The following is a 19,780-nucleotide window of genomic DNA, read 5'->3' as shown; positions in this document are numbered from 1 at the left end:
TGCTAGTATGCAATCTGGTTTCCGCTCAGGTTATGGATGTGTCACAGCAACCTTAAAGGTCCTCAATCATGTCACCATTGCCCTTGATTCTAAGAAATGTTGTGCTGCTATTGTTATTGAGCTTTTGATACAGTATCAAATTTAATTATAAAGCCCTTCTTACATCAGCTGATATCTCAACATGCTGTACAGAAACCCAGCCTAAAACCCCAAACAGCAAGCAATGCAGGTGTAGAACACGGTTGTGAGGAAAAACTCCCTAGAAAGGCCAAAACCTAGGAAGAAACCGAGAGGGGAACCAGGTTATGAGGGGTGGCCAGTCCTCTTCTGGCTGTGCCGGGTGGAGATTATAACAGAACATGGCCAAGATGTTCAAATGTTCATAGATGACCAGCAGGGTCAAATAATAATAATCAAAGTGGTTGTTGAGGGTGCAACAGGTCAGCACCTCAGGAGTAAATGTCAGTTGGCTTTTCATAGCCGATCATTCAGAGTATCTCCTCCGAGAGAGAAAGAGAATTAGAGAGAGCATACTTAAATTCACACAGGACACCGGATAAGACAGGAGAAATACTCCAGATGTAACAGACTGACCCTAGACCCCCGACACATAAACTACTGCAGCATAAATACTGGAGGCTGAGGAAGGAGGGGATGGGAGACACTGTGGCTCCATCCGACGATACCCCAGGACAGGGCCAAACAGGCAGGATATATATCCCCACCCACAGCCCCCACACCAGTAGAAGGATATCTCCAACCACCAACTTAACATCCTGAGACAAGGCCGAGTATAGCCCACAAAGATGTGTGCCAACCCAGACAGGAAGATCACGTTAGTGACTAAACCCACTCAAGTGACGCACCCCTCCTAGGGACGGCATGGAAGAGCACCAGTAAACCAGTGACTCAGCCCCTGTAATAAGGTTAGAGGCAGATAATCCCAGTGGAGAGATGGGAACCGGCCAGGCAGAGACAGCAAGGGCGGTTCGTTGCTCCAGTGCCTTTCCGTTCGCCTTCACACTCCTGGGCCAGACTACACTCAATCATGTGACCTACTGAAGAGATGAGTCTTCAATAAAGACTTAAAAGTTGAGACAGAGTCTGCGTCTCTAACATGGATAGGCAGACCATTCCATAAAAATTTAGCTCTATAGGAGAAAGCCCTGCCTCCAGCTGTTTGCTTACAAATTCTAGGGACAGTTAGGAGGCCTGCGTCTTGTAGCGTACGTGTAGGTATGTACGGCAGGATAAAATCGGAAAATTGGGTAGGAGCAATCCCATGTAATGCTTTGTAGGTTAGCAGTAAACCTTGAAATCAGCCCTTGCCTTAACAGGAAGCCAGTGTAGAGAGGCTAGCACTGGAGTAATATGATCAAATGTTTTGGTTCTAGTAAAGATTCTAGCAGCCGTGTTTAGCACTAACTGAAGTGTATTTATTGCTTTATCCGGGTAGCTGGAAAGTAGAGCATTGCAGTAGTCTAACCTAGAAGTGACAAAAGCATGAATACATTTTTCGGCATAATATTTGGACAGAAAGTTTCAGATTTTTGCAATGTTACGTAGATTGAAAAAAGCTGTCCTTGAAACATTCTTGATATGTTCGTCAAAAGAGAGATCAGGGTCCAGAGTACTGCCGAGGTCCTTCACAGTTTTATTTGAGACGACTGTACAACCATCAAGATTAATTGTCAGATTCAACAGAAGATCTCTTTGTTTCTTGGGACCTAGAACAAGCAACTCTGTTTTGTCCGAGTTTAAAAGTAGAACGTTTGCAGCCATTCACTTCCTTATGTCTGAAACACAGGCTTCCAGCAAGGGCAATTTTGGTGCTTCACCATGTTTTATTGAAATGTATAGCTGTGTGTCATCTGCATGGCAGTGAAAGTTAACATTATGTTTCCGAATGACATCACCAAGAAGTAAAATATATAGTGAAAACAATAGTGGTCCTAAAACAGAACCTTGAGGAACAACGAAATTTGTCAGAGGACAAACCATCCACAGAGACAAACTGATATCTTTCCGACAGATAAGATCTAAACCAGGCCAGAACTTGTCCATGTAGACCAATTTGGGTTTCCAATCTCTCCAACAGAATGTGGTGATGCATGGTATCAAAAGCAGCACTAAGGTCTAGGAGCACGAGAACAGATGCAGAGCCTCGGTCTGACGTCATTAAAATGTAATTTACCACCTTCGCAAGTGCAGTCTCAGTGCTATGATGTGGTCTAAAACCAGACTGAAGCGTTTCGTATACATTGTTTTTCTTCAGGAAGGCAGTGAGTTGCTATCCAACAGCTTTTTCTAAACATTTTTGAGAGGAATGGGAGATTCGATTTAGGCCGATAATTAAAAAAAATATTTTCTTGGTCAAGGTTCGGCTTTTTCAAGAGAGACTTTATTACTGACACTTTTAGTGACTTTGGTACACATCCTGTGAATAGAGAGCCGTTTATTATGTTCAACATAGGAGGGCCAAGCACAGGAAGCAGCTCTTTCAGTAGTTTAGTTGGAATAGGGTCCAGTATGCAGCTTGAAGGTTTAGAGGCCATGATTATTTTCAGTAGACCATTCCATTCTTGTGGGCCGGCTAAGGAGTATTGGTGTCTCTGAGAGGTCTTTGGCCTGGTTTGCTAACTACTGTTATCGAAGATTGCAGTGTATAAAGTCATCAACATCAGCTGTCTCAGCCACTTCCTGTCACCAAGGGTGTACCCCAAGACTCGATCCTAGGCCACACGCTCCTCTCAATTTACATCAACAACATAGCTCAGGCAGTAGGAAGCTCTCTCATTCATTTATATGCAGATGATACCGTCTTATACTCAGCTGGCCCCTCCCCTGCACTATTTCACACCTGATTTAACTAACCTTGGGTTTGGTGATTATTAATTTAGTTAAATTGAAGTGTGTTAGTACTGGGCTAGAACACGATCAGTTGTAACTGGTGTGTTAGTACTGGGCTAGAACTAGTTGATCAGTTGAAACAGGTGTGTTAGTACTGGGCTAGAACTAGTTGATCAGTTGAAACAGTTGTGTTAGTACTGGGCTTATTAGTGCTGGGCTAGAACTAGTTGATCAGTTGAAACAGGTGTGTTAGTACTGGGCTAGAACTAGTTGATCAGTTGAAACAGTTGTGTTAGTACTGGGCTTATTAGTGCTGGGCTAGAACTAGTTGATCAGTTGAAACAGTTGTTAGTACTGGGCTAGAACTAGTTGATCAGTTGAAACAGTTGTGTTAGTACTGGGCTTGTTAGAACCAGTTGATCAGTTGAAACAGGTGTGTTAGTACTGGGCTTGTTAGAACTAGTTGATCAGTTTAAACAGGTGTGTTCGTACTGGGCTAGAACATGATCAGTTGTAACAGGTGTGTTAGTACTGGGCTAGAACTCATTGATAAGTTGAAACAGGTGTGTTAGTACTGGGCTAAAACACGATCAGTTGAAACAGGTGTTAGTACTGGGCTAGAACATAATCAGTTGTAACTGGTGTGTTAGTACTGGGCTAGAACAAGATCAGTTGTAACAGGTGTGTTAGTACTGGGCTTGAACACGATCAGTTGAAACAGGTGTGTTAGTACTGGGCTTGTTAGAACTACTTGATCAGTTTAAACAAGTGTGTTAGTACTGGGCTAGAACACGATCAGTTTTAAGAGGTGTTTTAGTACTGGGCTTATTAGAACTAGTTGATCAGTTGAAACAGGTGTGTTAGTACTGGGCTTGTTAGAACTAGTTGATCAGTTGTAACAGGTTTGTTAGTGCTGGGCTAGAACTAGTTGATCCGTTGTAACAGGTGTGTTAGTACTGGGCTAGAACATGATCAATTGAAACAGGTGTGTTAGTACTGGGCTAGAACACGATCAGTTGTAACAGGTGTGTTAGTACTGGGCTAGGACACGATCAGTTATAACAAGTGTGTTAGTACTGGGCTAGAACATGATCAGTTGTAACAAGTGTGTTAGTGCTGGGCTAGAACTAGTTGATCAGTTGAAACAGGTGTGTTAGTACTGGGCTAGAACACGATCAGGTGTGTTAGTACTAGGCTTGTTAGAACTAGTTGATCAGTTGAAACAGGTGTGTTAGTACTGAGCTAGAACACGAGCCGTTTTAACAGGTGTGTTAGTACTGGGCTTGTTAGAACAAGTTGATCAGTTGAAACAGGTGTGTTAGTACCTGGCTTATTAGAACTAGTTGATCAGTTAAACAGGTGTGTTCGTACTGGGCTAGAACACGATCAGTTGAAACGTGTGTTAGTACTGGGCTAGAACACAATCAGTTGTAACAGGTGTGTTAGTACTTGGCTAGAACACGATCAGTTGAAACATGTGTGTTAGTACTGGGCTAGAACACGATCAGTTGAAACAGGTGTGTTACTACTGGGCTAGAACACGATCAGTTGAAACAGGTGTGTTGGTACTGGGCTAGAACATGATCAGTTGTAACTAGTGTTTTAGTACTGGGCTAGATAGAACACGATCAGTTGAAACAGGTGTGTTAGTACTGGGCTAGAACACGATCAGTTGTAACTGAATTGGTTCCCCTGATAATTGATAGAAAAACACTGGGGGCTACCGTAGCAACACACTGTAGGTAGCTAGAACTGTACATAGTGGGTAGCAGGCATCCGGGAGTGACAAATTCCAACCCCTCACTGAGCCAAACTGAGTTGCATTGTTTCACTTTACAATTTCAACTAAAAAAGAGACCGAAGTGAAATGGACCAATCCGGTTTCAAATCAGCATACCTACAGGACCGACTAATTAATATCTACAAATGTAAGGGAATGTTGATGTGTATCTTCTGTGTGAACCTCAGTTGTGTATATCAATTGATCATGTGCTCCAGTTCTCTAAAGACGACAGTCAGTTAATGAGATAAGTCTGTTTACAATTGTTTAAAACATTTTAGATAAAATAGACGTTTTGTGGTCAAATGTGGTGTTTTTGAGGATCTGGGAACCTCTCCACTCCATTAATTTTGTTTATTTAGGGGATATATAAAGCAGAGATTTCTATAAACCCACACATTAGAAAGGACTGATGTCCCCCTAGTGGCATGGCTTTGTGATTACAAAATGGCAAAAAGGTCGGACGGAATACAGTCTCAAATTGAGTTCACTGTAGACAATTATTGTTCATAAAAATACAATTCCATTTACTAATGAAGCATACTTTCTTATTGCAGCATATGGGCTGCCTTTGGTGTCAAATGGCTGGCCATACATTCTCCTGAATCTATTGTGAACTGTTCTAGTTTTCTGTCTTTGCAGATTTTTGATTGTGCTGGGATGTTTGATATTGGCCATACTAACAACTTTCAAAGAACACGAAAAGGCCTCCGGCCATTGGCTTGTTATATTGGTAAGTTTGAAAATTTATCTTGTAAATAAATGCACAAAAGTCCAATATTGAAATACATACATCATAAATACAACACATTTTAATATTGGGTCCAATTGCAATAATATGTACTAATGAATTTAATGCATAATAATGCATAATGATAGCAACATTTGATTTGATGATACTGAAGGTATTCTATTTGTCTTGTTTGACTTTCTCAGGAAACATCCACCATATTTGTCTTCGGAACAGAGTTTGGGTTGAGAATATGGTCGGCAGGCTGTTGCTCCAGATACAAAGGATGGAGGGGGCGGCTCAAATTTGCCCGCAAGCCATTATGTATTTTAGGTAAGCTGGAGGAAGTAGAGAATACTTTTGGTTTTACCAGTACACAGCCATATTAAGAGCGCAGCAGTCTCTTCATCCAAAGAAACAGATTTAGCATGTCTTTCATTTTTAGTCCTTGATTATTTGCAGTGCATGTAATTATAATTACCATTTACTACTATTATTTATTATTCATTATTAGTCTGGGCCATATCTGAAAATGTTGGAGTATGCAAAATGCATATACACTCAATCGAATTTAAAATGCTGTTACAAAATCCCTTAAGGCCTGCATAGACTGTACAATTTTAGCCGTCTTATGCTACGATTTTGCCGTCCCAGACAAAAATGTCCACGTGGGCAAATTCTTAGGTCGTAAACGATTGTCGGATATCTTGGCTTGTTCAGTGTGACAGGGTTTAGGTTTGCCAATGAAGCACCACTACGTGCAGTTGTAGGCTCCGACAAAGTTCTGTCAGTGTCAGAAATATTGAGCCATTATCATGTAGTATGGCTGGTGTTACGAACCGATCCCTGTGACTGACCTGTTGGAACATGGGCGGCACTGAGTATGCACAGTCAGATGAATATAATAGTTTGATTTAAACGTTAACATGCTTTGCAAGAATAACAATTTCCCTAATAAACTTGTTTACATGACACATCTGAAATCAGGCTACCTGATGGGATTTTGATACGTGCACAAAATCGCCAATCAAAATAAACGTTCTACCACAGCGAATAAGCCAAGTTCGGACATATAAAGTTTGGTTTTGAAAACTGTTTCTAAGATGCATGCTTTCAGTTTTGACGAACTCACTTTACTCGCATATACTGTAAGATTAGAGGGAGGGACATACACAGATCAGATACACTGCTGAAGTTGACAAGCAAATTGTACAATCTGGCCAGGTTGATATCAATATTTTTATTTGGTTAAATCGCACAGTGTGACATGTCATAAGCGTAAAAGACTGAACCTGACGTACAGTGTAGTAAACCCTTTAGCTAATTACTAAAATATACTACTACACAGCTATGTCTTTAAATAGTAAATACAGATATTCCCTGTCAAATAAGGACTAACCGGAGCAACCTGTTGGCACTACATCCAGAGTTGTGTTCATTAGGCACCAAAAGGAAGAAAATGGACTGGAACAGGGACTACCTGGCTGGGACTACCTGGACTTGTCCAATAACAAATGCTCAAATGCAAAAGGTTTTACAACATTTTCTGCTGTTGCGTGCCCTAATGAACATGACCCATGATTTTTCATTCATTTTTCATTCTTTATATCTATGTGATATTGTAGACTTATCAGCTAAATATACATCTATGGGCTGATTTCCCTAATGAACCCTAATGAATACGACCCAGAACTTTTCAGAACACAATCATCCTCTCACACAGAATTCTTTATATCTGATTGATCTGGTTGATATTGTAGACTTATGAGTTAAATATACAACTATAGGCTGGTTTTCCAGACACAGATTAAGCCTATAGTTCTAGACTAAAAAGCATGTTCAATAGAGATTCTCCACTAGGCTTAATCTGTGTCTGGGAAACCTTCCCTATGTTATACAAATTGACAATTGGTTTATGAATTGAATCTAATTTTGGATGTTTTGTCTTTTCATTTTCTCTCTGGTAGACATTTTTGTGCTGATTGCCTCGGTTCCGGTGGTTGCTGTACGTAACCAAGGCAATGTGCTTGCCACGTCCCTGCGCAGTCTGCGCTTCCTGCAGATTCTGCGCATGCTCCGCATGGACCGCCGTGGAGGCACCTGGAAACTACTGGGCTCCGCCATCTATGCACACAGTAAGGTATGGTGTCCATAAACACTTACTCCATTACTCCCACGGTAAGGTATGGTGTCCATAAACACTTACTCCATTACTCCCACGGTAAGGTATGGTGTCCATAAACACTTACTCCATCTACTCCCACGGTAAGGTATGGTGCCCATTAACACTTACTCCATCTACTCCCACAGTAAGGTATGGTGTCCATAAACACTTACTACATCTACTCCCACAGTTAGGTATGGTGTCCATAAACACTTACTCCATTACTCACACAGTAAGGTATGGTGTCCATTAACACTTACTCCATTACTCCCACAGTAAGGTATAGTGTCCATAAACACTTACTCCATCTACTCCCACAGTAAGGTATTGTTTCCTCAAACACTTACTCCATCTACGCACACAGTAAGGTATGGTGTCCATAAACACTTACTCCATCTACGCACACAGTAAGGTATGGTGTCCATAAACACTTACTCCATTAATCACACAGTAAGGTATGGTGTCCATTACCACTTACTCCATCTACTCCCACAGTAAGGTATGGTGTCCATAAACACTTACTCCATCTATGCACACAGTAAGGTATGGTGTCCATAAACACTTACTCCATCTACTCCCACAGTAAGGTATGGTGTCCATAAACACTTACTCCATCTACGCACACAGTAAGGTATGGTGTCCATAAACACTTACTCCATCTACGCACACAGTAAGGTATGGTGTCCATAAACACTTACTCCATTAATCACACAGTAAGGTATGGTGTCCATTACCACTTACTCCATCTACTCCCACAGTAAGGTATGGTGTCCATAAACACTTACTCCATCTACGCACACAGTAAGGTATGGTGTCCATAAACACTTACTCCATCTACTCCCACAGTAAGGTATGGTGTCCATAAACACTTACTCCATCTACGCACACAGTAAGGTATGGTGTCCATAAACACTTACTCCATCTACTCCCACAGTAAGGTATGGTGTCCATGAACACTTACCTTACTGTGGGAGTAATCAAGTAAGTGTTCATGGACACCATACCTTACTGTGGGAGTAGATGGAGTAAGTGGTAATGGACACCATACCTTACTGTGGGAGTAGATGGAGTAAGTGTTTATGGACACCATACCTTACTGTGGGAGTAGATGGAGTAAGTGGTAATGGATACCATACCTTACTGTGTGCGTAGATGGAGTACGTGTTTATGGACACCATACCTTACTGTGGGAGTAATCAAGTATGGTGTCCATAAACACGTACTCCATCTACGCACACAGTAAGGTATGGTGTCCATTACCACTTACTCCATCTACTCCCACAGTAAGGTATGGTGTCCATAAACACTTACTGCATCTACGCACACAGTAAGGTATGGTGACCATAAACACTTACTCCATCTACGCACACAGTAAGGTATGGTGTCCATAAACACTTACTCCATTAATCACACAGTAAGGTATGGTGTCCATTACCACTTACTCCATCTACTCACACAGTAAGGTATGGTGTCCATTACCACTTACTCCATCTACTCCCACAGTAAGGTATGGTGTCCATAATCACTTACTCCATCTATGCACACAGTAAGGTATGGTGTCCATAAACACTTACTCCATTACTCCCACGGTAAGGTATGGTGTCCATAATCACTTACTCCATTACTCACTCGGTCAGGTATGGTGTCCATTACCACTTACTCCATCTACTCCCACAGTCATGTATGGTGTCCATTACCACTTACTCCACCTACTCCCACGGTAAGGTATGGTGTCCATAATCACTTACTCCATCTACTCCCACAGTAAGGTATGGTGTCCATAAACACTTACTACATCTACTCCCACAGTTAGGTATGGTGTCCATAAACACTTACTCCATTACTCACACAGTAAGGTATGGTGTCCATTAACACTTACTCCATTACTCCCACAGTAAGGTATAGTGTCCATAAACACTTACTCCATCTACTCCCACAGTAAGGTATTGTTTCCTCAAACACTTACTCCATCTACGCACACAGTAAGGTATGGTGTCCATAAACACTTACTCCATTACTCCCACGGTAAGGTATGGTGTCCATAATCACTTACTCCATTACTCACTCGGTCAGGTATGGTGTCCATTACCACTTACTCCATTAATCACACAGTAAGGTATGGTGTATTACCACTTACTCCATCTACTCCCACAGTAAGGTATGGTGTCCATAAACACTTACTCCATCTACGCACACAGTAAGGTATGGTGTACATAAACACTTACTCATCTACTCCCACAGTAAGGTATGGTTTCCATAAACACTTACTCCATCTACGCACACAGTAAGGTATGGTGTCCATAAACACTTACTCCATCAACTCCCACAGTAAGGTATGGTGTCCATAAACACTTACTTGATTACTCCCACAGTAAGGTATGGTGTCCATAAACACGTACTCCATCTACGCACACAGTAAGGTATGGTATCCATTACCACTTACTCCATCTACTCCCACAGTAAGGTATGGTGTCCATAAACACTTACTCCATCTACTCCCACAGTAAGGTATGGTGTCCATTACCACTTACTCCATCTACTCCCACAGTAAGGTATGGTTTCCACAAACACTTACCCCATCTACTCCCACAGTAAGGTATGGTGTCCATAAACACTTACTCCATCTACGCACACAGTAAGGTATGGTGTCCATAAACACTTACTCCCTCTACTCCCACAGTAAGGTATGGTGTCCATTAACACTTACTCCATCTACTCCCACAGTAAGGTATGGTGTCCATAAACACTTACTCCATCTACGCACACAGTAAGGTATGGTGACCATAAACACTTCCTCCATCTACGCACACAGTAAGGTATGGTGTCCATAAACACTTCCTCCATCTACTCCCACAGTAAGGTATGGTGTCCATTAACACTTATTCCATCTACTCCCACAGTAATGTATGGTGTCCATAAACACTTACTCCATCTATTCCCACAGTAAGGTATGGTGTCCATTAACACTTACTCCATTACTCCCACAGTAAGGTATGGTGTCCATAAACACGTACTCCATCTACGCACACAGTAAGGTATGGTGTCCATTACCACTTACTCCATTTACTCCCACAGTAAGGTATGGTGTCCATAAACACTTACTCCATCTACTCCCACAGTAAGGTATGGTGTCCAATACCACTTACTCCATCTACTCCCACAGTAAGGTATGGTTTCCACAAACACTTACCCCATCTACTCCCACAGTAAGGTATGGTGTCCATAAACACTTACTCCATCTACGCACACAGTAAGGTATGGTGTCCATAAACACTTACTCCCTCTACTCCCACAGTAAGGTATGGTGTCCATTAACACTTACTCCATCTACTCCCACAGTAAGGTATGGTGTCCATAAACACTTACTCCATCTACGCACACAGTAAGGTATGGTGACCATAAACACTTACTCCATCTACGCACACAGTAAGGTATGGTGTCCATTAATACTTACTTCATCTACTCCAACAGTAAGGTATGGTGTCCATTAACACTTACTCCATCTACTCCCACAGTAAGTTATGGTGTCCATTAACACTTACTCCATCTACTCCCACAGTAAGGTATGGTGTCCATAAACACTTACTCCATCTACGCACACAGTAAGGTATGGTGACCATAAACACTTCCTCCATCTACGCACACAGTAAGGTATGGTGTCCATAAACACTTACTCCATCTATGCACACAGTAAGGTATGGTGTCCATAAACACTTACTCCATTAATCACACAGTAAGGTATGGTGTATTACCACTTACTCCATCTACTCCCACAGTAAGGTATGGTGTCCATAAACACTTACTCCATCTACGCACACAGTAAGGTATGGTGTCCATAAACACTTACTCATCTACTCCCACAGTAAGGTATGGTTTCCATAAACACTTACTCCATCTACGCACACAGTAAGGTATGGTGTCCATAAACACTTACTCCATCTACTCCCACAGTAAGGTATGGTGTCCATAAACACTTACTCCATCTACTCCCACAGTAAGGTATGGTGTCCATAAACACTTACTCCATCTACGCACACAGTAAGGTATGGTGACCATAAACACTTCCTCCATCTACGCACACAGTAAGGTATGGTGTCCATTACCACTTACTCCATCTACTCCCACAATAAGGTATGGTTTCCACAAACACTTACCCCATCTACTCCCACAGTAAGGTATGGTGTCCATAAACACTTACTCCATCTACGCACACAGTAAGGTATGGTGTCCATAAACACTTACTCCCTCTACTCCCACAGTAAGGTATGGTGTCCATTAACACTTACTCCATCTACTCCCACAGTAAGGTATGGTGTCCATAAACACTTACTCCATCTACGCACACAGTAAGGTATGGTGACCATAAACACTTACTCCATCTACTCCCACAGTAAGGTATGGTGTCCATTAACACTTACTCCATTACTCCCACAGTAAGGTATGGTGTCCATAAACACGTACTCCATCTACGCACACAGTAAGGTATGGTGTCCATTACCACTTATTCCATCTACTCCCACAGTAAGGTATGGTGTCCATAAACACTTACTCCATCTACTCCCACAGTAAGGTATGGTGTCCATAAACACTTACTCCATCTACGCACACAGTAAGGTATGGTGACCATAAACACTTCCTCCATCTACGCACACAGTAAGGTATGGTGTCCATAAACACTTACTCCATCTATGCACACAGTAAGGTATGGTGTCCATAAACACTTACTCCATTAATCACACAGTAAGGTATGGTGTATTACCACTTACTCCATCTACTCCCACAGTAAGGTATGGTGTCCATAAACACTTACTCCATCTACGCACGCAGTAAGGTATGGTGTCCATAAACACTTACTCATCTACTCCCACAGTAAGGTATGGTTTCCATAAACACTTACTCCATCTACGCACACAGTAAGGTATGGTGTCCATAAACACTTACTCCATCTACTCCCACAGTAAGGTATGGTGTCCATAAACACTTACTCCATCTACTCCCACAGTAAGGTATGGTGTCCATAAACACTTACTCCATCTACGCACACAGTAAGGTATGGTGACCATAAACACTTCCTCCATCTACGCACACAGTAAGGTATGGTGTCCATTACCACTTACTCCATCTACTCCCACAATAAGGTATGGTTTCCACAAACACTTACCCCATCTACTCCCACAGTAAGGTATGGTGTCCATAAACACTTACTCCATCTACGCACACAGTAAGGTATGGTGTCCATAAACACTTACTCCCTCTACTCCCACAGTAAGGTATGGTGTCCATAAACACTTACTCCATCTACTCCCACAGTAAGGTATGGTGTCCATAAACACTTACTCCATCTACGCACACAGTAAGGTATGGTGACCATAAACACTTACTCCATCTACTCCCACAGTAAGGTATGGTGTCCATTAACACTTATTCCATCTACTCCCACAGTAATGTATGGTGTCCATAAACACTTACTCCATCTATTCCCACAGTAAGGTATGGTGTCCATTAACACTTACTCCATTACTCCCACAGTAAGGTATGGTGTCCATAAACACGTACTCCATCTACTCCCACAGTAAGGTATGGTTTCCACAAACACTTACTCCATCTACTCCCACAGTAAGGTATGGTGTCCATTACCACTTACTCCATCTACTCCCACAGTAAGGTATGGTGTCCATAAACACTTACTCCATCTACTCCCACAGTAAGGTATGGTGTCCATACCACTTACTCCATCTACTCCCACAGTAAGGTATGGTTTCCACAAACACTTACCCCATCTACTCCCACAGTAAGGTATGGTGTCCATAAACACTTACTCCATCTACGCACACAGTAAGGTATGGTGTCCATAAACACTTACTCCCTCTACTCCCACAGTAAGGTATGGTGTCCATTAACACTTACTCCATCTACTCCCACAGTAAGGTATGGTGTCCATAAACACTTACTCCATCTACGCACACAGTAAGGTATGGTGACCATAAACACTTACTCCATCTACGCACACAGTAAGGTATGGTGTCCATTAATACTTACTTCATCTACTCCAACAGTAAGGTATGGTGTCCATTAACACTTACTCCATCTACTCCCACAGTAAGTTATGGTGTCCATTAACACTTACTCCATCTACTCCCACAGTAAGGTATGGTGTCCATAAACACTTACTCCATCTACGCACACAGTAAGGTATGGTGACCATAAACACTTCCTCCATCTACGCACACAGTAAGGTATGGTGTCCATAAACACTTCCTCCATCTACTCCCACAGTAAGGTATGGTGTCCATAAACACTTACTCCATCTATTCCCACAGTAAGGTATGGTGTCCATTAACACTTACTCCATTACTCCCACAGTAAGGTATGGTGTCCATAAACACTTACTCCATCTACTCCCACAGTAAGTTATGGTGTCCATTAACACTTACTCCATCTAGGCACACAGTAAGGTATGGTGTCCATAAAAACGTATTCCATCTACGCACACAGTAAGGTATGGTGTCCATAAACACTTACTCCGTCTACTCCCACAGTAAGGTATGGTGTCCATAAACACTTACTCCATCTACTCCAACAGTAAGGTATGGTGTCCATTAAAACTTACTCCATCTACTCCCACAGTAAGTTATGGAGTCCATAAACACTTACTCCATCTACGCACACAGTAAGGTATAGTGTCCATAAACACTTACTCCGTCTACTCCCACAGTAAGGTATGGTGTCCATAAACACTTACTCCCTCTACTCCCACAGTAAGGTATGGTGTCCATTAACACTTACTCCATTTCTCCCACAGTAAGGTATGGTGTCCATAAACACTTACTCCATTAATCACACAGTAAGGTATGGTGTCCATTACCACTTACTCCATCTACGCACACAGTAAGGTATGGTGTCCATAAACACTTACTCTATCTACTCCCACAGTAAGGTATGGTGTCCATTAACACTTACTCCATCTACTCCCACAGTAAGGTATGGTGTCCATTGACACTTACTCCATCTACTCCCACAGTAAGGTTTGGTGTCCATTACCACTTACTCCATCTACTCCCACAGTAAGGTATGGTGTCCATAATCACTTACTCCATCTACTCCCACAGTAAGGTATGGTGTCCATAAACACTTACTCCATCTACTCCAACAGTAAGGTATGGTGTCCATAATCACTTACTCCATCTACTCCCACAGTAAGGTATGGTGTCCATAATCACTTACTCCATCTACTCCCACAGTAAGGTATGGTGTCCATAAACACTTACTCCATCTACGCACACAGTAAGGTATGGTGACCATAAACACTTACTCCATCTACGCACACAGTAAGGTATGGTGTCCATAAACACTTACTCCATCTACTCCCACAGTAAGGTATGGTGTCCATTAACACTTATTCCATCTACTCCCACAGTAATGTATGGTGTCCATAAACACTTACTCCATCTATTCCCACAGTAAGGTATGGTGTCCATTAACACTTACTCCATTACTCCCACAGTAAGGTATGGTGTCCAAAACACTTACTACATCTACGCACACAGTAAGGTATGGTGTCCATAAACACTTACTCCATCTACTCCCACAGTAAGGTATGGTGTCCATTAACACTTACTCCATCTACTCCCACAGTAAGTTATGGTTTCCATTAACACTTACTCCATCTACGCACACAGTAAGGTATGGTGTCCATAAAAACGTATTCCATCTACGCACACAGTAAGGTATGGTGTCCATTAACACTTACTCCATCTACTCCAACAGTAAGGTATGGTGTCCATTAAAACTTACTCCATCTACTCCCACAGTAAGTTATGGAGTCCATAAACACTTACTCCATCTACTCCAACAGTAAGGTATGGTGTCCATAATCACTTACTCCATCTATGCACACAGTAAGGTATGGTGTCCATAAACACTTACTCCATTACTCCCACGGTAAGGTATGGTGTCCATAATCACTTACTCCATTACTCACTCGGTCAGGTATGGTGTCCATTACCACTTACTCCATCTACTCCCACAGTCATGTATGGTGTCCATTACCACTTACTCCACCTACTCCCACGGTAAGGTATGGTGTCCATAAACACTTACTCCATTACTCACACAGTAAGGTATGGTGTCCATTACCACTTACTCCATCTACTCCCACAGTCAGGTATGGTGTCCATTACCACTTACTCCATTACTCCCACAGTAAGGTATGGTGTCCATAAGCACTTACTCCTTCTACTCCCACAGTAAGGTATGGTGTCCATAAACACTTAATCCATCTACTCCCACAGTAAGGTATGGTGTCCATTAACACTTACTCCATCTACTCCCACGGTAAGGTATGGTGTCCATAAACATTTACTCCATTACTCCCACAGTAAGGTATGGTGTCCATAAACACTTACTCCATTACTGCCACAGTAAGGTATGGTGTCCATTACCACTTACTCCATCTACTCCCACAGTCAGGTATGGTGTCCATTACCATTTACTCCATCTACTCCCACAGTAAGGTATGGTGTCCATTAACACTTACTCCCATCTACTCCCACAGTAAGGTATGGTGTCCATTACGACTTACTCCAGCTACTCCCACAGTCAGGTATGGTGTCCATTACCACTTAATCCACCTACTCCCACATTACGGTATGGTGTCCATTACCACTTACTCCATCTACTCCCACAGTAAGGTATGGTGTCCATTAACACTTACTCCATTACTCACACAGTAAGGTATGGTGTCCATTAACACTTACTCCATCTACTCCCACGGTAAGGTGTGGTGTCCATAAACACTTACTCCATCTACGCACACAGTAAGGTATGGTGTCCATAAACACTTACTCCATCTACGCACACAGTAAGGTATGGTGTCCATAAACACTTATTCCATCTACGCACACAGTAAGGTATGGTGTCCATTACCACTTACTCCATCTACTCCCACAGTAAGGTATGGTGTCCATTGACACTTACTCCATCTACTCCCACAGTAAGGTATGGTGTCCATAATCACTTACTCCATCTACTCCCACAGTAAGGTATGGTGTCCATTACCACTTACTCCATCTACTCCCACAGTAAGGTATGGTGTCCATTAACACTTACTCCATTACTCACACAGTAAGGTATGGTGTCCATTACCACTTACTCCATCTACTCCCACAGTCAGGTATGGTGTCCATAATCACTTACTCCATCTACTCCCACAGTAAGGTATGGTGTCCATTACCACTTACTCCATCTACTCCCACAGTAAGGTATGGTGTCCATTAACACTTACTCCATTACTCACACAGTAAGGTATGGTGTCCATAAACACTTACTCCATTACTCCCACGGTAAGGTATGGTGTCCATTACCACTTACTCCACCTACTCCCACGGTAAGGTATGGTGTCCATAAACACTTACTCCCATCTACTCCCACAGTAAGGTATGGTGTCCATTACCACTTACTCCATCTACTCCCACAGTAAGGTATGGTGTCCATAATCACTTACTCCATCTACGCACACAGTAAGGTATGGTGTCCATAAACACTTACTCCATTACTCCCACAGTAAGGTATGGTGTCCATAAACACTTACTCCATTACTCACACAGTAAGTTATGGTGTCCATAAACACTTACTCCATCTACTCCTACGGTAAGGTATGGTGTCCATAAACACTTACTCCATCTACTCCCACAGTAAGGTATGGTGTCCATTAACACTTACTCCATTACTCACACAGTAAGGTATGGTGTCCATTACCACTTACCCCCTCCACTCCCACAATCAGGTATGGTGTCCATTACCACTTACTCCACCTACTCCCACGGTAAGGTATGGTTTCCATAAACACTTTCTCCCATCTACTCCCACAGTAAGGTATGGTGTCCATTACCACTTACTCCATCTACTCCCACAATCAGGTATCGTGTCCATTACCACTTACTCCACCTACTCCCACGGTAAGGTATGGTGTCCATAAACACTTACTCCCATCTACTCCCACAGTAAGGTATGGTGTCCATTACCACTTACTCCATGTACTCCCACAGTAAGGTATGGTGTCCATAATCACTTACTCCATCTACGCACACAGTAAGGTATTGTGTCCATAAACACTTACTCCATTACTCCCACAGTAAGGTATGGTGTCCATAAACACTTACTCCATTACTCACACAGTAAGGTATGGTGTCCATAAACACTTACTCCATCTAGTCCCACAGTAAGGTTTGGTGTCCATTAACACTTACTCCATCTACTCCCACAGTAAGGTATGGTGTCCATAAACCCTTATTCCATCTACTCCCACAGCAAGGTATGGTGTCCATTAACACTTACTCCATTACTCACACAGCAAGGTATGGTGTCCATTAACACTTACTTCATTACTCCCACAGTATGGTATGGTGTCCATAAACACTTACTCCATCTCCTCCCACAGAGCAGGGTTTCCTTTAGGACAATGTGGCGCCGGATATTTGACAGGCAGCGTTTTAATTTACCCAGTAGCTCTCCAGTACCGGATTTGGAGATGTAATTTATAGTGTCCTCATTTAACTCCATCTATGTAAGTCATGGAGTCCTCATAATTCCATCAGAGAAAGTGCCCTGATCCAGCTCCATCTACATCTTCAGAAAGTATTCAGACCTCTTGACTTTTTCCACTATTTGTTAGGGTACAGCGTTAATTCAAAAGTTGATTCAATTGTTTTTTCCCCTTATCAATCTACACACAATACCCCATAATGACAAAGCAAAACAGTTTTTTTAATGTTTGCTAATTTATTACTAATAAAAAATATGAAATATTACATTTACATAAGTATTCAGACCCTTTACCTAGGACTTTGTTGAAGCACCTTTGGCGATAACAGCCTCAACGCTACAAGCTTGGCACACCTGTATTTGTGGAGTTTCTCCCATTCTTCTCTGCAGATCCTCTCATGCTCTGTCAGGTTGGATGGGGAGCGTCGCTGCACGGCTATTTTCAGGTCTTTCCAGAGATGTTTGATCAGGTTTAAGTCCGGGCTCTGGCCTTGCCACTCAAGGACATTCAGAGACTTGTCCCGAAGCCACTCCTGCTTTGTCTTGGCTGTGTGCTTAGGGTTGTTGTCCTGTTGGAAGGTGAACCTTCACCTCGGTCTGAGGTCCTGAGCACTCTGGAGCAGGCTTTCATCAACGATATCTCTGTACTTTGCTCCATTCACCTTTCCCTCGACCCTGACTAGTCTCCCAGTCCCTGCTGCTGAAAAACATCCCCACAGCATGATTCTGCCACCAGCATGCTTCACTGGATGGTGCCAGGTTTCCTCCAGACGTGACGCTTGGCATTCAGGCCAAAGAGTACAATCTTGCTTTCATCAGACTAGAGAATCTTGTTTCTCATGGTCTGAGAATCTTTAGGTGACTTTTGGCAAACGCTAAGCGGGCTGTCAAGTGCCTTTTACTGAGCAAAGGCTTCCGTCTGGCCACACTACCATAAAGGCCTGATTGTTGGATTGCTGCAGAGATGGTTGTCCTTCTGGAAGGTTCTCCCATCTCCACAAAGTAACTCTAGAGCTCTGTCTGAATTACCATCGGTTTCTTGGTCACCTCCCTGACCAAGGCCCTTCTCCCCTGATTGGTAAGTTTGGCCAGGTGACCAGTTCTAGGAAGAGTCTGGTGGTTCTATTTAAGAATGATGGAGGCCACTGTGTTCTTGGGGACCTTCAATGCTGCAGAAATATTTTGGTACCCTTCCCCAGATCTGTGCCTCGACACAATCCTGTCTCGGAGCTCTACGGACAATTCCTCCAACCTCATGGCTTGGTTTTTGCTCTGACATGGGACCTTATATAGATAGGTGTGTGACTTTCCAAATCATGTCCAATCAATTGAATTTACCACAGGTGGACTCCAATCAAGTTGCAGAAACATCTCAATGGAAACAGGATGCACCTGAGCTAAATTTTTCGAGTCTCATAGCAAAGAATACTTATCTAAATAAGTATATTCGGTTTTCGGTTTTTTATTTTAATACATTTGCAATAATGTGAACCTATTTTTGCTTTGTCTTCATGGGGTATTGTGTGTAGATTGCTAAGGATTATTTGGGGGGGTTACTACATGATTCCATATGTGTTATTTCATATTTTTGATGTCTTCACTATTATTCTACAATGTAGAAAATAGTACAAATAAAGAAAAACCCTTGAATGAGTAGGTGTGTCCAAACTTTTGACTGGTATTGTATTTCAATCTGTAAAGTTCAGAGTGCTTC

General features: G+C 42.4%; 1 protein-coding gene across 1 annotated transcript in view; it reads left to right on the top strand.

Annotated features, from left to right (window-relative positions):
• The first annotated feature begins 6,243 nt into the window (after window positions 1-6,243).
• The window catches only part of LOC109875462 (potassium voltage-gated channel subfamily KQT member 3), a 51,313-nt gene continuing 37,776 nt past the window's right edge, over window positions 6,244-19,780 (top strand). Inside the window, exons 1-2 of the mRNA XM_031809665.1 lie at window positions 6,244-6,250; window positions 7,328-7,500. Of these exons, the coding sequence (XP_031665525.1) occupies window positions 6,244-6,250; window positions 7,328-7,500 (180 nt within the window). The remainder of the gene's footprint in view (window positions 6,251-7,327; window positions 7,501-19,780) is intronic.

Source organism: Oncorhynchus kisutch, linkage group LG30, assembly GCF_002021735.2.
Source record: "Oncorhynchus kisutch isolate 150728-3 linkage group LG30, Okis_V2, whole genome shotgun sequence".
Taxonomy (NCBI): Eukaryota; Metazoa; Chordata; class Actinopteri; order Salmoniformes; family Salmonidae; genus Oncorhynchus; species Oncorhynchus kisutch.
This window is presented reverse-complemented; position numbering and strand designations above follow the sequence as displayed.